General features: G+C 38.2%; 1 protein-coding gene across 2 annotated transcripts in view; it reads right to left on the bottom strand.

Annotated features, from left to right (window-relative positions):
- csmd1a (CUB and Sushi multiple domains 1a) overlaps positions 1-23,474 on the bottom strand; it is a 663,682-nt gene that overhangs the window by 232,378 nt on the left and 407,830 nt on the right. For both annotated transcript variants that reach the window (XM_056249348.1, XM_056249359.1), the window contains exons 4-5: positions 17,552-17,746; positions 14,551-14,758 (exon numbers count right to left, since the gene is read on the bottom strand). In XM_056249348.1, coding sequence (XP_056105323.1) covers positions 14,551-14,758; positions 17,552-17,746 — 403 coding nt within the window. The remainder of the gene's footprint in view (positions 1-14,550; positions 14,759-17,551; positions 17,747-23,474) is intronic.

The raw sequence follows: 23,474 nt of genomic DNA, 5'->3' as shown, positions 1-23,474 counted from the left end.
GAGAATTTTTTTTTATAAAACATGGACCATAATTAAAAGGGCTTATGTCTGCTATTGTAGGCTCATTTTGTAAGTTTAAGCAACTAGCCACTAGACGCACAAACTGGGTGCCGGTGTGATGAGACGTAGGCTTTATGCTCGGCCAGATTCGGCTCGAAGTTGTGCATCTTCGGTTGCGGATCCGCGTGCAGTTACAAAATCTGCCGTGCACACCGCCAAGCGAAATGGGCCCTTGCGCACCTTCACGTTTATACTTTATAAAGTACATCGTACGGACGCGGCGAGTATAAACCATAGACTGTAAAAAAAATATGGACGTAGTGTCTGTGACGTCACCCGTAGGTTTCTGAAGAGCATTTTTGAAACCTAAAGTGGGCGGGGCCGGCCGTCGCCATCTTGGCAGCGCGTCACCTCTCGTCACTCCCGGATAAAATAAAATGGGCAAAGAGGCGGGACGTGGGTGGAGCTGAGGCGCTAATGCTATATGCTACTGGCCTCGCGCTAAAGTGACAGCTGATTGAAGAAGTAAAGCCAATAGTTAAAGTTCATGTTTTTGCCCTTCGAAATAATATAATAGTTAAAAGACGTACCTAAAAGTGAGACTATGTGTATCGTGATGCATTATTACTCTGCTAGTTAAAAATGTATTAAGCAGTAACTTACAATATTGCTCTGAGCTTGTGCGTGTGACAGTGATTCATGCGCATACATGTCAGTCAGCATGGCATCGCACGTCAAGTTCGTAAAGAGCTTTATTTAGTCCATTTTAAAATCTGATTTTGGCCGCCTCTCAATTTCTCAAATGGGTTAAACCAGAGCCATAGAGAGAAAGAGTTGCGACACTCCCATAGACCGCCATAGGAACTCGTGAATCTAGTCTGTAGTTATATTTAATGTAGCCAGTTTTAGTAAATGTTTATTGGAAGATAATAGGTTAATTGCAGCGATAGCTTACGTGACCAACACTTCACTAACGTTAGCTAACTGGTAACCTGATGTATATAATATATAATATTTTTAATAATATTTTATATGTATATATTTATATATATATATATATAACCTATATATAATATTATATACACACACACACACAATTCATTTATTTAAATCGGTTAGGGAGGGTTATGCATGTGCTTATATGTATTTAGGAACATAGTTAATTCACTCATTAACTATCTCTCCGGTTTAATTTTATGAAGAATATTTTTCGGTTGAATATTTACCGAACATTGCTGTATATAGTCGTTGCTTTCTACGTTATGGGAGCAGTCTATTTCCCTCCTAAATCATTCATTTGTACATGCACGGCGTAATTATTTATAATTTGTGTTGGTTGGAATTCTGAACGGACTGCAGACCTCTTTGCGTGATCACGAAGGTAGGCTAATGGCTGAATCGGAATTTATAAGCAAGATCACGGGAATCAATAGCCTAATACAGCCCAGTTGTGCTAAAATAAATATCATGAGACGTCCATCATCAGATGAATGACATGGAAAAGTTAAGTTAGAGCCGCTAAAGCCAGTGCTAACGTACTACCCATGCGAACATGAACACTAAGCTTTTCCCTCCAAAACAATAGCCTAAAACTTATCTAAGTTGTCACCCTGCCTCTCCAAATGCAAAACTGACATTAACAAAATGCAATAACAGCTTAAAAAGTACTTGGGTGTGTGTTTTATTTTATATTTACCGTTTAATAAATCAATCGCTGCTGTCTGTCCATAGAAGAACATGACAGCCCGCGTATGTTTTGGAACTAATGGGGCTTACATGAACCAGCCGTCGCGGCGACATCAAAACGTGTCGCAACTCTTTCTCTCCATGGCTCTGGGTTAAACCAAAGATATTACCTCAGATGTTCAAGTAAATGCACTAGAAATCCGCGCTCATTCAAGGGTGTGCAGCATATATTGCATAGACGGAGAGAAAGCACTGTCACCTGCAGGATTTCATCTGACGGTACTTTTTATTTAACACTAAAAAGTAAAATGAGCATAAATGAGTTAAATGTGTTCCGAGAGAGCAACAGTACCGCATTACAAGTGTGGTCTCTATATCTATAGACATTTTTAAATCTAAACTCCGAAAAGCAATGAAATTGTCAGATATCCATTAGTGCATGCCTATGAGTGCATGCGAGGAAAACAACTGGTTGTTCTCTCGATACTCGACAACAACAGAATCCAACGGTGTGGGCGGAGATATAATGCGTGCATTAAATTGTATGAAATAATCCCGAAAAAAGCACAAACACGGCAGAGATGGCAAGTACAGCAGCTGTTGGAATTAGCTGAGGGTGACGCTAACAGACCGCAGACAAATGGCCGCAATCCACCTGTCACTCAAGTGGCCACGCCCTTAATTATGCAGAATTTTAAGGCTTCATATAATTTTAACGGATGAGTTGTAAAAAAATTCACCTCCCTCACAGTCGTCATGAAGGGCAAAATAAGCTATACAGACCAAAACAACTATTTGCCACCAGGCTGTAAAAAAAAAAAAATCTGCTGTAAAGTTGGGCATTTTAACATGGGGGAGATAACATGGGGTTTGACTCACTTTTGCTGCCAGCCTCAAGCGGCCAGTCGATGAATTGCAGTTTAATTCACTTCCGGGTTGGTTTCAAGAGAGAGACAGGGAGCTTGGTATAAACCAAGTTTGAGGCGCCAGAACTGCAGCTGATAGAATGTGGAGACATTAAATCATCCACGATCAAAAATCGTGATAACGCATAAAAGCAAGTATAAAACGACTGGTATCGACTGGTATCGACTGGTATCATGTCTGAAAACAAACAAGTAACGGAGTTTACAAAACTCTATCGCGTGCTACAGTGAGTGGTACATTTATTCATCGCACAGACCAATCCTTTCGTAGATATATGTTGCACTGTAGGCTTCAGCCCTGTACAGGACCCTTTTTAATGAACGTTTGGTGTAGGTCTACTAGGCATAGAGATATCTGAACATCTTTGCTAAGCGCAAACCAGTACAGAAGTAATCAATAAATTACCGGGGAGGGTCATGCCTTTTTTCACAATCATTTTGGAGGGTCACAGAAAAATGTATTCCTGGCGAAGGGAGGGTCAAGTCTATTTTCACTATAGATCCCAAAACTCCTCCGGTAGCCCTTTAAATAAAGAACAAACAGTCCCTAATTGTATGTATGAATCGGGTCCGCACTAAGTAAGTATGGGATTTTAAGGATTTTAAGTCTAAGGTTAAAGTCCAGTCATTAATAAAAGTAACACCACACAAGGCTCCTCAACAAGGCATCATTCAAGTAAAAAAGAAAAGAAAACATGCTACGTATACTGTGTTAGACCAACTGGTCTAACACAGTATATTGCACTTGCCATATTGTTGGCTTGATTGCTTCAATTGCTATCCTCATTTTTAAGCTGCTTTGGATAAAAGCGTCTCCTAAATGATTAAATGTAAATGTAATGTAAATGCTAATATCTAGTTATGCATGTCACCTCTTTTCCCTGATATAGGGAACAAGACATTAGACATGTATCTGAAGTTATGGGGAAACCCTTTCTCCTGATCAATACCGATGCCATCAATCATGAGTAAACAGAGACATTTCCTTTCGTTTGAGGTTAACTCGACATTGCATCAGTAGCTGATGCTATGGGGAACGTGTCCACGGCGCATTACTGACAGAGAACCTGAACCAGCCCCGGTTTAGCGGTTTTGAACAGAGTAATCAATGCTCAGTGATGGAGAGGAAGTGGGTAGGAGGAGCAGAGAGAGAATGGTCTCCAAAAATAGCCAGCGAAATGGGCTTCAATTACAGGTCAGTTTCATCTGTAAACAAGCTACAGTTTTGTCTTTATTAACTTGTCTTTATTAAATGTTAGCAGTAGCACCCCATGACTATCTTCAGTCAAAATAATGTCTTATGTCTTTTGCTAAAATACATCATTATTGTAAAGTTACATTAGTAATTTAGCAGACAGATATTCACATCGTTTTATAGTATAGGAAGGGCCTAGGGCAGACAACACAAAAATATGAGTCATAATAATTCAATAACATGTTCAGTAATAGGATTTTTCTATGAAGATATTGCTATGATGTATTTAGGCAATTTAGAAAATTAATTTTAATATATTGGTAGGAAATATAGCTCTGTTGAAGATTAAACAACAACAACACACTGTCCTAATGTAATTCTTTGAATTTGAAGGTTTAGTTCAACCAAAAATGAAAAACAAATGTCATCAATTACTAAAGGCCTAAATTTAATCTGTTCAAACCATCATAAAAAGTGATCAAGTATCTTCAGAAAATTTGGACTAAACCGCTCAATTTATATGGATTATTTTTATGATCTTTTTATGAACTTTTGGAAGTGACAAAGTGGCAGTTGTGTAGACTGTCAATAGAGGAACATATAAATCTCTTAGATTCATTTAATTTGTGTTTTAAAGATAAACAAAAGTCTTATAGGTTTGGAAACAACATGAGGGTGAGTAAATTATGACAGAATTTTCATTTTTGTGTGAACTAACCCTTTATATTTTGTCTCAGTCTGGCACTGATTGGGAAGATAATATCACAAGCACTTCACAATGTTGCCAGCACTGATTTAATTCTCTGCCTGCATCGGGCACTGCATGTAAAGAGACTGCTCTTCCTCTGAGCTGAAAGGCAGAGGAAGCCTGTAATGTAACCACATGAGCCCTAAAGGGGGTGAAAAACACTTTCAGTACATAACTAGTCATAGGCTTCAGTACAGCTCTACAATTATCTGTCCTAAACTACAAACAAAACATTAGACAATGACCAATAGAGCCTGTAAGTCAACCACTCACTTTATTGGTGCCAAAGCTAGTAAAAGCACAGTTTTAAAGGAGGACCTGTGTACATCCATTGTTTCTAGAGGCTCAAATAGAGGTCCCATGAGAGTCTTCAGCACTAAGACCTAGTCCCAGGTTGGAACAGTAGACCGGTGAGAGGCGTTCACTCACCTCTGGCAGGTGAGAAACTTGATCACCAAATCATGTTTGCCCACAGAATGGCCATATTATAGGCACATGATTCTCCAAGATAGCTGCAACATAAACTTTCCATTTTAGCGCATCCTTAGGGGCAGCATATAGCTACTCCACCATCTCCAAAACCCATCAATGTTTGGGCCATTTTGGCGCAACCAGCAAAACCTGATTCTCCCCGATCCAATCCCTGTTTCTCCCTGTTCTAAATGGGAACGCTGCCGGCCATTCGTGAGCAAGCACTTCCACCCACAAAGAAATACATTGGACAGTTAGCGGTCTCTACGGGGAACAACTGGTCCACGTCCACGTTTACCAAAAACCTCCTATATCCTCAACACTGTCTCACTCTGTTCCCCTGGCAATATGACTTGACATGATAGAAGGTCTGTGCTGTAATTCAAATGGCCAGACAGGTGTACACATGCAACGGTACAAGGTGTTGTTCCAAAGGAAGAGACGGACGCAATCTGATCCAATTACCGCCATGTTATCTGTTTCAATGACAACATGGCAGTTGTTCATCTGTGAGAAAAGCTTTCAGAGAAAAAATGGGTTGAGCCAACCCATACCAGTCCCCTGGATGGATGTGAGAGAGAATTTGCTTTTGAATGATAATTTTTGTATGGATTTTTGTATGTGATATAGACACATCCCACTGGTGAACCGCAAAGGACAGACCACAGTTAAAGAAAGGCAGTCGCCTTACAAATTGGATTGTATAGCTGAATTCTATCGCCTTTAACACCAATCTGATATACCTATGAGGGCTTCCCGTGCGCTAGGATGATTGGACAGCAAACAGAAAGCATTGAACTTATCCTCCCTGCTCCGGCAATTGTAAGGGCAGAGATGGAGGGCGTTACATTGAACACCTCTAGACTTTTGGGGGCCAGCCCCAGTTCTGCTGGAGTTCCTGCTGTCCTGGCAGTGTCTTTCTACTAGGACATGGTTCCTGTGGGTTCGGAAGAGGCTTATGCTTAGGCCATGGACAACACTGCTTCAAAGCCGGCTTAGGTGTCTTTAATGCAGCCAAAACAGTGTTGGAGGGGACTTTGGCCAGACTCTGACTCGAGAATAAGCAAGATCGTGTTGGCTGGGCAGCATCACTGCTTCTTATTAGAAACGAAAAAAAGTGAAAATGTTGCATGGCTTGGGACTGCTTCTGCGCCATGATACATCTCTCTGTGAAGCCTTCGATAGCATCACCAAAGAGTCCTGTGGGAGACACTAGAATGTCGAGAAAAGGCTTCTTCTCAACATCTTGCAACTTTGTCATCGTAACCAGAGATAACGATCAAGCGTGACCAGACTTCCCATATCACGGCTGATGGATTGGACGGTAAAATATGTAGCACATAGTGCGAAGTCTTCGCACTATGCAGCTCTCTGAAGAGCTCATAAATGCTTTACCTTAACAGCATTTGAGCAGCCATTCTGTGAAGCAACAAGCTGGCCAGGCTCACCTGACTCTTATTCCCCATCACCTGATCTACCCAAAAAATTGAGGGTTGAAGATTGTCTTGAGTAGGGTTGAGAACAGAATATCGATTCCACTTCTGGAATCAGATACTTAAGGTCAGGAATCAGATACTTGTTATACAATACAATTTTTGATTCCACTTAAGGGTAGCTGTGTGCGCATTTTAATGTGAATTTAAAGCATTCAAATATTTGCTGTTTCACAAAAAAAAAAAATGTATTCGGTGCTCGCACACATCCAACGCGTGTACACAGAAATCCACCTTATAGTGCGTGAATAGACAATTACGTTCTCTTTTGCATCTTCTTGCAATTGAAAATACTAATTTATGTCAAAATATCCTCATATACAGTCGGTTTTGTCTTAAGTGAATGTAAACAGTTGAGAAAGAAAATGCATGTCTATCAGTATATTCGATCCACGCCTAGGATCTTAAAGTGACAGCAGCTTAATATACCTGATGCCATCTGTATCATTAATGTTAATCAAACAACAAAAGAAAAAGAGAAAATCACTCACTGATCTTGACTGAATAACCTTTGTAACATTATTTTATTTATATTTTTGTATATTTATGCATAATTTGTACCTGAACTTTCTTCAGTTGTATTTCTTGTGCTGTTGCCAATTTGATTACTTGTTCTTATTTTATTACTGACAGTTTACTTGTCTTTGATAATGTTTGAAGTGTATAGTAGTTACTAGTTTGGCTAGTTGTTTTTGCTGTGGTATATTTGTTGATTTTTGTTCTGTAGGCTGCTGATTTGTGCTCATGTTATTCAGCTGCAACAAAATGTTTTGCAAAAAATCTTAATAAATACATTTAATATCTATTTTTTTGTACCTTATTGTAATCGAAACTGGGAATCGGTTAGAATTGGAATCGATCAGCAGATTCAGAATCTATCAAATTAAAATGATACCCAGTGTAGAGTCAGAGTGTATAGCACAGGCTATCTGGAGAGCAGCCCAAGCAATTGTTGCTATAGTTCAAAACAGTTCTACAATAAAGCATCAAATGCAGGCTATGGAGCAACAAATCAAATAATCGGAACATTGTAATGACTCTAAAGACATAAAAACATATAGTGCCGCCCATCACATTCAGCAGCATCAGACTGAACATCGATCAGGGAATAATTACTCACTGCCCTTTTGGAGTTGTTTTGATTGATTTGGCATCTCAAAATATATGCAGCGAGGTTTCTGCGGTCAAAATATACTGCTCATCCCATTTAAAAAACTGACCAGGGTTTCTTTTTAATGCCACTGAAATGGGATCAATGCTGAAAATGCTTCTGAATGTCATGGAAGAGACTCGGCCTAGAGGCTGCTCACTGAGCCAGTGTTTCAGTAATCCATATAAAATCATAGCAGACCTGTTTGTTAAATGCCATAGCTGTGCCTGTGAGGCTAGAACAACTTGCTGCATTGTCTTCACACCTGTGTCACATGACCATAAAGCTCTCAGACATCCTCTTGGACAGGAAATGTTACTTAAACTCCCAGAAGTGTTGGAGAAATAAATACAGGGAAATCAATACAACTTCGATAGCACAGCACCTATAATTTTCCAGTCTCTGATATCTTTACATTACTGTATGTACATGCAAGGGACAACTAAGAGCATGTATTTGTGTGTGTACCTTACATGAAATGGTCAAACATGCATGATATTTCTTCATACATACAGTGGTTGTGTCATAGCTGAAATATATTTGGCAGCCCAAAGCAGAAAAGTACTTAATAATCCTTCATATGGGATCCTTGGGAGATTCCCATATAAAGAGCACAAAAAAAGCACAATGACCAGCTGGAACAATGAGTAATTAACGATTTTTTGGCAAAATGGCTGAAAAAAAAATCACAAATACAATCACTATTATTATGATTTAAATCAAATCACTTTTGACCAATAGGTGGCGCTGTTACCAAATTGATCTTGTGTTGTCAGTGTAAAGTGACAATGACACATACAAAGTTTTGGCTCAATATGCCAAAGCGTTGCAGAGTTACAGCCTCAGAATCAGTTTTGCATCTTTCCAACAATTTTGTTTATGTGCTATTCTAGAACGATTAGGCCTGATATGGGACAGTTTGGTATCATTTAACTTAATATGCTGCACTGAAACAAAAGCAAGCCTTTCAGAATATATACAGAACATTTTTTTTCATATTTCCAGACCTGGTGCTGTGGCGAAAGCTGCAAGTAGCCTCAGTTCATGCCTGTAATGACATGTACCAACATTTGTCTCAAAACGCTAAAGCAGGGATAGGCAACGTCGATCATGGAGTGCCGCTGTCCTGCAGAGTTTAGCTCCAACCCTGATATAAACTCACCTGCCTTTAGCATTAGTAATCCTGAAGACATTGATTAGCTTGCTCAGGTGTGTTTGATTAGGGTTGGAGCTAAACTCTGCAGGACAGCGGCACTCCAGGATCGACGTTGCCTATCCCTGCGCTAAAGTGTTGCAGATATATAGCCTGGCATAGCATTTTGACATGCTTTTCGTTGAATTAGCTAGCAGATTATTTGAGAATGGTTTGGTGTTTTGACAAACTTTTAATAAAGTTTTGCCAGCACGGTCTGAAGATGTGTGCCGATTTTTGTTTATTCTTTAGTGAAGTGCTTTATCTGATTCGTGCATCTGCCTAAAGTTTTTGGATATGTGTGCATACTACTATTTTTAATTCAGACTGTCCTCTACCAAGTTTCCTCTACCAAATTTCTGTGCCAAATTTCATCATTTCCTGCAAGCGGTTCTATGGGCTGCCATAGACTTCAAGAGCGGATGCAATAGGTGCCTTCGCACCTTCAGTGCTTTGCCCTTAATAATAATAATAATAATAATGCACGCTTAAAGCTCCAGTCCGTAACTTTTTTAAGTTAAAAATAATCCAAAATAATTATATTAAAAAAAACTTATTCTGCCAGTGGTCAAAACTATCTGCTTGCCATAGCTAGATTCAAAACGGTTAGCTTGTAATAATGATTTTAATTCCAGTGGTACTGGTGGGTTTCCGCGGGAAATTCGAGCATGTCTTTGCGTCATGACGTCACCCCCGTACACATAAAGAAGGAGTTTCGGCTCCTTCGGCTATACTGCGCGTGACGAGATGTTTAGATGTATAGGCTTTTCTCGCAGCACTTTACATGATTAAACTTATGGCATCCAGAAAGATCCAAACAACAATCATCAGTGTCAACTGGAGATTCAGCAGTTATAAAACACAAAAGACTTCGTACTTCGGATTTAAGGTGGCTAGAGAAAGAGAAAAAAACTGTCTCATGCGAACACAAGGATTTAAACATCGGCGGGGCTTTTGAAAAGTGCGTGAACTCCATGGTTTGAAGGGGTTCAAAACGGAAGACGGCTTTTTTTCTGCTGAACAAGTAAGACATTTCAATAGTTCAATCGTGTAACAGTATGTTTTCTTAACTCACACAGTTATGGAGTTTCCTTTGTTGTGCCTTTCTCGTTTTGCTATTATGGAGAATATGAATTCTGAACTACACAGGTAACCATAAAACACATTAAATTTAACATTAGTCACGCAATGCTGATGTGATGTTGTTAACATGAACAATTTGAGAACAAAGTAGGCTATAATTTGCACGGTTGCTGTAAATCGCGTTGATTAAATCTAACGAAGCTTATCATGTCGAATGCTTTTTCCCCCTTAGTTGGTCAGAACAAAAATGGATGTTACTTACTTGTTCAGAAGACATTTTCTTATGAAAATTCTTATGTTGGTCAAACTTTCAAAAAGTGAATCTGTGATTCTGTATGACAGTAGGCTATCCACACAGCGCGGTGACTGACAGCAGCACTCGCCTCAAAGCACTGTGTTCATCCGCGCTGTTTCATGCCGATTTACAACCCACGTAAAGATGATAATTCCGCGAATCACTGCAGTTACAGATTTCGAACAGACAGATGGCGACAAAGAGGAAAAACTACGGACTGGAGCTTTAATAAACAAACTACACCTGGTCCAAAACGCTGCAGCTAGAGTTCTTACCAGAACCAGGAAGTATGCCCAAATTAGCCCGGTTCTGTCAACACTGCATTGGCTCCCTATTAAACATAGTATAAATTTTAAAATATTGCTGATTACTTACAAAGCACTAAATGGTTTAGCTCCGCAGTACTTGAGCGAGCTCTTAACACGCATTATAGTCCTTCACGTCTATTGCGATCTCAAAATTCCGGCCAGTTGATAATACCTAAAATATCAAAATCAACTGCAGGCGGTAGATCCTTTTCCTATTTAGCACCAAAACTTTGGAACAGTCTTCCTAACATTGTCCGGGAAGCAGACACACTCTGTCAGTTCAAATCTAGACTAAAACACATCTCTTTGACCTAGCATACAAAAAACACTATAGACTTCTATAATTCAATGTTAGGCTGCATAGATTAGGTCAGCCGGAACCGGGAAAACTTCCCATAAATCCTGATGTACTCGTTACATCATAAGAAGAATGGTGTCTACGCTAATATTAGTCTCTCTGTTTATCCCGAGGTTTGCCGCAGTCTGCCGCATCCAGGCCGTATCCAGATCTGATGAAGGACCTGCGCCTGGACGTGACGACAACGCAGTCCTGAAGAGTCACTAGTCTCTTCCCTGTGAAGGCCTCCTTCCCTTTACCTCTGTACAGATAAAACGTTGTCTGGATAATTCCGGTTCACGTGGCTACGCGGAAGCGATAAATAATTCTGTATTATACATTTTTAAGGCCAGACAAGTAGTTTGTTGAGGGTTGGTTTGTAAAGAAGAACTACACGCCACGCACATATATATTCAAACACGCATACCTATAGACTAAACACGTGATGCGCATGTGCACGCCGTCAGAGTTTTTGCAGGTTTGCGTTTCTGAGGTTTGCCCAGAGATAACATTTTTTTCCCTAACATTTTTCAAGGCTTACACCTTGGAATCTATTTCAGGGTTTGCGTTCTCGAGCCACCAGGCACTGTTTTGTGCGGTTGAGCGGCATGTGGCATTGTTAATTGTTAACTTAGGCCTTTGTGTACTTTTAGTGTAATTAAATCTAACTCAATTAAATCATACATTTAATCGATGAGCAATAAATAATACATAGCAAAATGTAATGACTAAAAAAAAAAAGTGTTACAATAACAACATTGCCTTCCCTGCAATGTTCAACATTACCATTCACATCTGGATTATATACAGCATGAGATTTCTGTTTATGTTACATGGTCATAGAATGCTGGTGCTGTTTATAAGAATAAACATCCCGATATTAGCTTTCTGATGCAGTGTAAATATCTTGTGCTGTTATTTCATCACCAGCCATGTGAAGTAATGTCATTGCTCTCTTACAGCAAGTTTGTGTAATTTCAAGCCTGTGTTTTGGTGAAGAGGAAAAGCTAATTATTTGTGAGGGTGCCTGTGCGACTACACAGCCTCGATGCTCCACACATCAAGAGCGAGGACATGTTTATTCACAGAGCTTGAAGTTAATAGAGTTCAGGCAGAGCCTTCTGTACAATACTCTCTCACTAGGCTATGATTTACAATTTGGTCACAATTGCAAACCTTTGAAAACAGAGAAGCATCTGATGAAAGGAGGCAGACAAAAACAGGTGAGGAGAGAAAACAAAGGAAAGCATTAAAGCATGGAGTGGCGGTCATCAAGTTGACAGCTGCAGGGACAAATTCAAAGAGTCAGAGGTAAAGTAATATGTTTCCTAAATTATCAGTGAGATCAATGGCATCTCATTTCCATCTGAGGGTATTCTAGATCAATATCTGAAAGACAGACAAAACCCTTTTCTGATGAGACTAGTTTGCCATGTGGAGTTTAGGTAAATGTGTGTGCATTTCTCCAAAAAGCAACATAAAACCACCATATAATTAGTCCATAAACCTGCTGAAATATCCATCATGTTGGTTAGACCTGGTATAGTGCTGGCCTAGCAGGTGGACCAGTAGGGCCACGTTGTTCTCAAACAAAACTGAGCTGGTGTAGTTGGTCCATCAACACTCCCACTTCCTATGCTGAGGACCAGCAAACCAGCATTCCATTATGGTATCAGCATGCAACGCATACCTTATGCTGGCACATACATTTATACAATGTATGAAAACATACATTTCAGTCTTGGAGCTTGACAGTCCTTAGAAACTATGAACTGTCAATGTATGGGGAAAAAAAGCAGCATAAAGATCCTTAAAATGTCTTGTTTTTGTTTGTCTTGAAAAGCAGTTATTTGGGTTTGACACGAGGATGAGCAAATACAATGCTTTCGTTTTTGTGTGAATAATTCCTTTAATCCCCTCAGAATGAAAAATGTCTGGGTTTTTTTCTCTCTCTCTCTCTCTCGCAGTCTTTGTAAAAACGAAAGGGATTATTAAGTTCTGTTTTTCAGTTAACTCATCCTTTGAGAAATCGAGTCCTGTCCAGATCAGAATGTCTCTGATTGGGGTATATTTTTTTCCATGTTCATTTTGACCATCAAATTCTGCAACTGTCTGACAAATGTCTGTGTAAAAAACAATATGGCTAAGTAAAAAGAAAACTGAATCATTAACAGAGAGTTCAATCCTAAAAAATGCAATACTTGATGCAATACATCTTTTATTTTAAAATATACTATCAGCATGATTGCCTGAGTGAAAAGATTCCAAGATTTCCCGAATGTCTTTGGTACGTCACCCATTTGCTTTAATGATAGCAACAATAGAGTTCTAAAAGTTTGTGCTAAACGTGACGATCAAGTTATCCAGTTTGATTTGAGTTCCAAAGGGCATCTTATGCATCAATGGTAGGGGTGTGCCAAAAGCCGACAATGGCTTCAAAAACGAATAACGTACTGTATTTTACCAAATAAAAGGAAAAAATATTCGGCAGACACATTCACTCCTCGTGTTTGCTGAATTACAGGTGAGCCAGGGGATAACACAATATTATACTGTGCATAAACCTCTATAATCAAGTGTGAAGTGAATGGATGTAAACTCTCTGAGTGAAATGAGCACAGCACGATTGCAATTCAAATAGACATGTTGCCGTCTCCGTGATACTAGGCTACATAATACCGCTTTTCTACTATTTGATATGTCTATTTAAATGTAAGATATGATACACATTATGTTTCTCTGTCTCACTCTCTTCTGGGGACGACAAGCATTTATGGATTCTTTATAAATTGTTCAGATTTGCATTTAAATGCATAATAAAATTTATTTTAGCAATTTTCAACCACTAAATATTTTCTTTCAACTTACATGTTCTACAATCAGCTAGTTTATATAAAGAATAAAAAAAAGTTTTTTTTAATATATATATTATTGTTTTAGAAGATATTTAAAGATTTGATATAATTATAATAAAAAAATAATAATTGTATGAGTAATGCATATGTGGTAAGTGAAAATTATGAAGGGAACAGTATTACATTTAAAACTGGCTTCTCATGTAATTTGCCCCACCCCACTTCTGGTTTTATCAGAATATAGATACAAATAATTTTGTGAAAACTTAAAAGTACCTCAAATTCGCGGGAAAGTCTCGGACTTGGCAACACTGCATCTGACCTTTTATACAAGTTCACATTCTCAATACCACAAGTTTGTTTATTTGATTTGTGACCTACAATACAAGGCATTAAACCTTATAGTGCTAAAAAAACAGTATTATTTTTTTTTATTCATTTTATGCCATAACTACTCCCTATAAAAAATAAAATAAAATAAAAAATAATGTCTTAATGGGTTTTGTGATGCTTGTATACAAAGCACTTAATTTTCTGTAACTGCACATCCAGGCAATAAACAATCCCACTAGAAATAACTACAGAGATCCCAATCCCGTCTGAGTCAGTGTATAAAATCGCAGACATTGCTTTATTAACAATTGTAGATCAAATGTCATTTACAAAGCAAATCCTGTCTGAATAAAGCTACAAAAAGAGTCGCTCCGCTAACTGCTTTTATGAAAAGGATCCTAGGATGATGCTGCTCAACATGAGCCGAAGATGAAAACAGTTTGGGATGTAATGAAACAACAGAGGCCAGTTTACTCACCATATTGATGGGGCTTCTGTACCACTGATCTCTAGAAAGTCATATCTATCTTCTAGTTGGAAGTCTGTGAAGACTAGGGCAATGGTGTCTCCCGGCTCGGCAAGAATACTCCACGTGCAGTCAGCATTGTTCTCATACTCTGAAGGGAAGTGTGGACTTGATATTGTCCCTGTTGTTCCTCTTAACGTTCCCCCACATGATCCTTCAGCTGAAAAAAAAAAACTAAAAATAGCATAAAAGTTCAAAACTATCAAAGGTACAATTAGTCAATTTAAAACTATATAGAATTCAACAATATTAAGTTTTTAAGGTTGCAATTCATTCACTTCTCTTTCGCATCTTATCATGATTGAACAGACGTACAAATACACACAAAATGATGTTAAAATGCCAATCACGGCAAGTGTCCTCGTAAACACAGTCAGTTTATGTGTTAAGGAAACTTAAACGATTGGGAGAAAATTGGATGTTTGTCAGCAGGGCTTGAAATTTACTTTTTTGCTCACCAGCCACTGTGGCTTGTGGCTTTCCAAAGTTACTAGCCACTGAGCATTTTCACTGGATACAATTTTGACATCAATACCATGGGGGAAAACTGCCATATAGATATTTTTAATATTATCTTATAATTTGGCAACAGGTATATTTGGCTGCTGTCACTTGCTGACGTACAGATCCATTATACTGTTCCACATGCGTTTTCTTTCTCAACTGTTTACTTTCACTTAAAACATAACTGACTGTTTATGTGAATACTCGCCAAGACCAGCATGTTGACATTATTTTGTGTGTATTTGACTGTTTAAGCACAATAAGCAGTGAAAAAAAAACGAAATTTAGTAGGCTGAGAGGTGGCTTTATCTGTGCACACTTTGGGTATGAGCACAAAATCTGCAGTAATGAGTAAAATTATGTGCAATACATGCAATCACACGCCGAAATTCAAGCCGAAGCATGAGTGCAGCAGGCGTAATGATATGACGCAGCGCCTGAAAATAGTCCCCAGCTGCGTCATATCATTACGCTTGCTGCTCTCATGGTACGGCAGTAAAGTTTCTTGATTATTACGCAGGAATGAGAGTATAGTTCCTAGCCATATCAGCCTAGAAAATCGCAACTTTACATTTTCCGTCGGTCTTAGTGCACGAAGTAACTACAGAAGAGTCAAGTTTTAAATAAAAAAATGACCAAAGTGTTTCGATATTTTTCCTATGAGAAATGCTAATGGTCTTGTCCACTTCAGTGATGTACGCTAAGCTATGCTAAAAGTGGTACCACCAGAACCGGAGATCGGCTGAATGGATTCAAAAACAGTAAAATTCAACAGTTTAACTCTGGGGGAGTTGTAAAATGAGCCTATTTCCAAAAAAAGTGGAGTATCCATTTAAGCATCTGCACTTTTGCTATCAAAAAAATATATTTTTTTATAAATGCATAGATATGTACCCTGTCATTTAAAAAAAGGCTATACAGTATGTATTGGTACACAATTATTACAAAAAGGTATGCAGTGTATGTTCTCGCTAAATTGCTCCCAAATGTAAAGATTGTTGTATCATAATAGTAGAATAAGAACCCCTTAGTTCTATAACACTTACAGTATAAATATTTTTTTTAATTCTCCTGGTTGTTACCCCTTTATTCCCTAAACTTTACATATTGTTTTCTTATACTTACATGCAAGTACTTATTAGGTACACTATAATTACAGAAAGTTAGACTGTAAATTCCTCTTAATTACACAGTACTTTCCAGGCTGTAATCTAAAGCGTTACCATGTTTTTTTTATGGATATTGCAGTATTTATTATAAACAACTTTTTTTTTTTTTTTTTTTTCTTGCAACATCACTTCTCTTCTCTGATGATGTGCTTACTGGCGAGAGGGCGGGACAACCTGTCACTCACATGAGATCACAGCAATAGCAAAAGACAATGATCCATCGATCCAATCAATTCCCGATGGACAAAATCAAGGAAATATCTAGAGATGAGGCTACTGTACACTGCCTACTATTAAAACATCATTTTAAAAAACATAGTGAGTAAATGAAACACTGTGTGCACTATTTCACAGGAAATATGTTGTTGTCATATATGCAAGTGAGGTTATAAAGTGTGTTTGTTTATTATTATTATTTTTTTAAGTCAGGGCATTCGCCCAGGGTGTTTCCGCGCATATGGTCTGAGACGCTCCAGTACCCCCTCGTCTCTACATAGGATAAGCTGTTTAGAGAATGGATGGATGGGTGAATTTTTAAGTCAACTGTCATAAAACTGCACAAGGAACATGGACAGAGGTGATCCAAACGCAGGCTTTAATGAGAGGAAGATCCAGGGACAGGTACAGGGAAACATGCAGGGGTCAAACCAGGTAAGCAGTCCAGATCAGCAAACATATAATGCAAGGATAAGGCAAATGGGAAGACCAGATACAGGCAGGGAGTCCAGGAACCGTGAAACTAGAACATACTCGGAAACACTAAGAAACTAGGAAAACGCTTAGGATGCAGTGAGACACATACAATACTGAGCAATGAACCAAGGGAAAACTCAGGCTTAAGACAGGTGCGCTAAACAAGATAATCAAACACAGGTGCATAAAATCAACCATAATCAGTCCAGGGTTAAACCTAAAGGAAACAATAAACTAGGAAGGAGTGCCCCCCAGCGGCTCAAGCAGGCACTCCAGCCGCAGATCGTCACATCAACGTTGTGTACAAATGTCAAAAAGGTGGTTAATATTACTTGGTGGTTCATTTGTCAAACTGAAAATGGAAGGTCATTTTGAGCACACTGCATTGGGGGATACAGTACCCATCCTAGTCTTCTCTGTTTAATACTGATAATTATGTCATACATGATCCATTAAAGTATACTATACTACAGAAAATGTAAGAGTAGCATGTTTTTGCAAGAACGTGTATAGTAGCAAGAGTATTCCATAACTGTGGAAACCCTGCTTTTTAACCCATCCATCCATGTAAGCAAAGAGCATCTTACCTCTACAAAATGGTGCTGGGAAATCCCATGATGCACCACTTCCTGGGCTCACTATACACGTGAGCACTGCATGCCCCTCCAAAACATATCCCATCACACAACTGTAGCGGATCTTGTCGCCGACGTTGTACCTGGTCCCGTGGATAATCCCTCTGGGTATCAACCCTGGATTTCCACATGTGTGACTTGGTAGAACTGGAACAGAAGACAAGAAAACAGGTCAGAAGTAAGTTTCTGCATCATGCTGTGCCTTTCACTCTTCTCTGTTTGTTCTTCTCATCATCATACACATACTGAGCTAAGCTCTTGAGATGTCTGTCTCAGTGCGAGTCTTCGCTATGAAGCGCGCACATCTGAAGCTGGCCCAGCACTCATTCATGGGACTGCGGAGAAACCCCTACATGTTAGTCGTGCGCTTCTCTGATCATGATGCTGTTTGAAGGTAAGTATTTCATGTTGACAACACAATCGCAACATGAATGTGCTCTGTTCATCCGTGTCAACTGTTCAAACAGAATCCATGCAAAACATTTTAAGAGTGAAAAATGTAGCGAGGTGAAATCTTGACTCTTTTCAATGTTTTCAAACATTTTGAAATAGAACATTACTCACATTACTACATCCAATTATATAGTACAACAAAAAGAAATGTGCCGGCATTTGCTCGTGCCTAGAATGCATATGCATAAATCCGGCCCTGAGTGTAGGACATATACTGTACAATAGGTGAAAGGGGGTGGTTAGTTAAAGCGTATGTAGGGGTTCCCATTTTGAAAATCTCTTCAGGGCCCCCAAAATGATATAGGGCCGACCCTGCTGTATCCCATCAGAGTTAGAATAACTGTGTTAAAGGGAAAGTTTCCCCTGAAAGTAAATCCGCCTTTGGGGACTTGACTTTGGGGACAAAATGAAAGTTGGGATGCAAGAATGTGCCCTACAGCATTCGTTTTTACTGACACGCAGATCCACATTTAGTTTGATTGTTCAAGGTACATTATTTACAGTTCGGTACAAAATATATTTATTGTGGTGGCACCTTTTACACAGGCAAGCACCACACGTATTTCAAAACAACTCAATTGAGAACAAAACAAGAAATTATTGGATTGCGGCAGAGCAGATTCAAATCTGTATCTCCCACAAGCACCAAGGTTCAACATGCCTGGAACTGCTAGGCTACAGCATCACCCTGTGAAGCTCTGAAGCGCTGCAATCTAACGGTTCACATTTAGAATGGTGACACGTTAAGCCAGGTGTGACAGACATTTTCAACAAATAAAGGCTTAAAGTTTCAGTCTGTTTCTCACACAAAGCTATCATATTACTTCAGAAGACTTGAAAAATAAATTATACAAGACACATGGAGTGTTTTATGGTGCTAGAAAGGTGTTTGTTTGTTTGTTTGTTTGTTTGTTTGTTTTTTTGTTTTAAAAAAAACGCTTGTTGAAGAGTCATTTTGGGGTGAACAAGTCATTTCTAAATTTAGTTAGTTCTAATTAAATTTTCATTTCATACAATATTAAAAAAATGTTTTTCAAATGTTGCTTATGAAGACCTGAATTTGTTAATAGGCCAGTTTTACCTATTGATACAATTCTAAATATATGTTATGAAAAAAGCGTACTGACAGAATAGTGTAATTTGGTGAACATGTTCATATGAGACTTTGATTTACAAGCTTTATGAGTCATGGGAGGGTTCTTGAAGAAAGAAACCGTTTCTATTTTCAAAGAAACCATTGTGATCCTACAAATATGAGAGGCGCCTGGAGGAATTGGCGTAGATGTTATATAACCCCTGTGGCAACTTACACATCTAAATCTAGAGCTGACATTTAAGAGCTGAATGTTTATTCTGTTGCATTCACTGATAAAACTGCTGCAGAATGTCTCAGGATTCTGTCTTTCTTGATGGCATTGGTTCTTAACAGTGTTGGGGGTAAGGCATTACGAGCAATGCGAGTTACATAATCAGATTACTTTTAAAAAGTAACTAGTAAATCAACTCATTACTTTTGAATTTACAATAAAATATTGGAGTTACTTTTTCAAAAAATGTAACGCAAGTTAATGTTTTCTCATTTATTGACCCACACCATGTCCCCATGTTGAGAGAAATTGTGCAGAGGCCTTGTGTGCGCTGTGTGTAAACATGATGGTTATTGCAGTTCTAAGCATGCATTTACTCATCTCACGAAAACTGATTCAGTATTCCTCAAAATAAATAAAAACAGTGAAATGCGAACTCAGAATAATTTGCTAACCTGCAATAATTAAATGTTATAAACATTATATTATTAAATGTATTGTTTCGTCTTTCTGCTAGAAAATAGTCCTTGACATGTTAAGTAGGGTTTCATGGTGGGTGTATCACTGACAAAACTTTCTTTTGATGTTTTGGGAAAAAAATATGAGATAAAAAAAAATCTCATCCAGTGGTGTTGGTGGTTGCAAAAAATAAATAACATTTCTTATTCATGATCAGATACTCAATGACGAGGCAACAAAGAAATGTGAATAAGAAAAAAAAAACACGTTTCTTAATTCTTCCCTCAAATGTCATCAATTTGGCCTTCACATATGATTAATCAGATAATAAATCAAATATTTACCAAACTCCCTCTGAATCCGGCACAGCGGGCTACATTGTCAATTTGAAAATATGATTAATGAAAAGAGCTATTCCAGAAGACTGGGATCTCAGTGGGCAGACATTTCCGCAACAAATTATTCTAGATTAAATCAATTGAAAGTCCTAAATGCTTAAAATAGAGCAGCAGACAGACAGACAACATTTTCGTAGGCCGTCTACTGGGACAGAGCTTTTTGACTGGAGCTGAGTGCATTATAACTGCAAAACCATGAATATGAATGTACAGTTGTGCCAAAAAGAGCTATAACTGTGTTTGACGCATCTTGCTCCAACTAAGCCATGTCAGCCTAGGACACAATTTTGAGGTGATTTAAATAGCGTGATACCAAGTAAACCATGCTTGTTTAATTTTGAATTTAAATATTTGTGTAACTTGAACTTGCTTTCATGCGGCAAAACATGAGAGCAGTTGCGTTTCAGACCAAACATATAATGGCTTTTATTATATTTGCAGCGGCTTTAGAATGCCATATGAAATTAAAAGTTCAACTTAAAAAAAAACCCACTGCTCTGCATCCCATGTTTTTAATAAATGCAAAAATGCATTCTGTGTGAACAACAACTAATACTCTAATAAAAAGAGCGCACACACATATTGAGTAAATAGTACATTTATAATTTGAGAATTTTTTATTTAATCTGAATGTATTTTATGTTTATAATCAACCTTTTTCTTACATCTTGAATGCTGATAAAATAGTATTTTTTTGTGAATCCCTTTCTATTATCCCTCCAACACTCAGTGAGGTACACGAGCATCAGCGGTGCTCTTAGAAGGCTCTGTGAATGACAGTTCCGGCACTGATTAGTGTCTCATAAGATCAACACCTAATTGAGCCTCTCTCTTCCTGTGACATTGAGAGAGATCAATAGAGTAGTTAAGGGCTGACACTCTGGGCCTAAAACCCATTTCCGATTTCCTTCATCGGAACTGAAGCGATGGATGAGAAAAGTTGAAACCTCCTGGCAGGAGAGGGACACGGATCAGGAGGTGCAGAGATTCGGCTCAGAGGGGCGGTGTTTGGGCTGTGAAAGCGCAAAGGTGCAGAGAAGAAAAATCTAAATGCCCCAAACATTTGACCACCATCTTGAGAGATCACAGACAGAGAGGGAGCGACAGCAACAGTGAGATAAAAGTATTTTGCATCGGAAACACAGCACAACAGGGCTCAAACCCACAGCACGAGTAGCTGCACTTCAGAAACACAACACCATTCATTGAATATAACAGTCAGTCTATGAGATTGAGTGAGAATATAAACAGCACATTAGAAATCCTTAATTACACAACAAATAATCATTATCTGTCCTTGGAATGAGTTGTAAAATTACTGTCGTTATCTATTTAATCTGTCATGGTTCCTTTCATTTCATGCGGTTGAATGCATGGTTCTGATCAATTGACAGATGTTCAAAGATGTTGTCTAATTTATATGTGCATGACTCTGAAGTAGTTTCAGAAAAGTTTAATATCAATTTGCAAGTTATTTCTGAAGTCTTACATAATCATTTTCCAGAGCTGATGAATGGTATAGTCCTGGGAAAACTACATAGGGCTAAACCCCTAATAGTCGACCAAAATTTAAGTCAAATTTGTATTGAATTTTTTTTTAAATTTAATTTAATTTTTTTAAATCTGTTGTGAAGTCACGCAGTCTGTGACGGACAGATGTTATCACGGCTGGTCCTTGTGGTAATTATGTCAGGCAGGTAATCCAAATGTTTGCCTATCATTCATCGACCTCAACATGGCATATAATTTGAAACATGTCAGTAGAAGCCACTTTACATGGCTGCTCGCTCACGTTAACCTAAATAAATCAGTACTGCACTTACTGCATGATGTATAACTTAACATGCATTGCTCTCTATAGGCGCATCCACTATACTGAGAAAATGATGAGTCAGCATCATCAACTTCTTCTTTGCAGCCCACACTGACTGAGAAAACACGTTTATTAATAAATGATTAAATATTCAGACAGCTCTTTGCTGTTTTTTTTTTCCAACACATTCATAATCATTAGTTTTGCCTGTGCTCTGCGGCAAGCTTTATGCGTGCACTTAAGTGCTTAATGTTTTAAAGGCTCATTATTACGCTTTAGTATTTCTCTGTAATGTTCAATCTTGGCAATGTGTAAGTAATTAACACAGTTTGTAGAGTACCTCCAATCCAACAATCGAAAAGCTGTAACTTTGTAAATGTAACTTTGCAAGTATGTCAACTTATTTTAACCCTAACCCTACCAATCGACTACTCTTCTAAAACTCTAATGAGAGTTAGTAGACATGTAGGTGCAACGTTACTTGTAGTCAACAGAATGTCAAAGGGACCATCAAAATAAAGTGAAACATATAAAGTGAACAACATCAGTTATTCAGATATATGACTTACTGTAAAAAAACAAAACAAAAACACAGCTGTGGTTATGAAACACAGTTGCTAAAGAGAAAGCCACATGATAAATCAAAGTTCGTCACAAGTAGCTCTTCCACAAGCTGAAGTAAATATTAGTCCATGGTGTCATAAACACACAGGCTACACACAAACATAAAACACCATGATGGTAACAAACATGACACTAAAATAATGCAATACACATTAATTTAACAACATAAGATGTGACAAAACCCTAATGTACATAAGAAAAAACGAAGAAAAAAAAACATAGTAGTGTTTCTGGTGTAAAGCTATAGAAATATGTAATTTGGATTCCTAATTTAAAAAAAAAAAATGTCCAGAGTAATGAGCATTCCACATTTTTACGATTACTTAGGGACTTGACCAAGCAATTGTTTACTTGCCAGGTCATAACATGTCAACTCTACTGACAATGATATTTCACCAGAAGGAACCAAAAATCTATATAGGCTATTCTGTCTGAATTAATGGCCAGTGTCTCTAAGCTCTGTCATATCTTGGGACCATTTATTTGATTGTCAATTGTATAAAGAGCAGTGTTAAGCACACTCAATAGCAACAGTCATTGCATGCTTAAATAATGTACAACACTGTCACCAAATTGTGAACAGCTAGACAACACATCACCCCTATACTGCAGTGCAAAGGAAAACACAGTAACACATTCTATCAAAATGATCATTCTTGTGACATAAAATCTGCCATTTTTATGTTACATTGTTGTCATAGTTACTGTATTTTGTCTTTGTATGCCAGTATTGTGACTGAATCACCTTTTGACATGTTGATATTATCAAATGATTTATATCTTCTTCCCTAACACGGTGGAATGGTTCTTTAGAGTGACAA

Source organism: Rhinichthys klamathensis, unplaced genomic scaffold (genome assembly GCF_029890125.1).
Source record: "Rhinichthys klamathensis goyatoka isolate OS25496 unplaced genomic scaffold, OSU_Roscu_1.1 h1tg000003l_1, whole genome shotgun sequence".
Taxonomy (NCBI): domain Eukaryota; kingdom Metazoa; phylum Chordata; class Actinopteri; order Cypriniformes; family Leuciscidae; genus Rhinichthys; species Rhinichthys klamathensis.
Note: the sequence above shows the minus strand (reverse complement) of the source record. Positions and strands in the feature narration are given on the sequence as shown.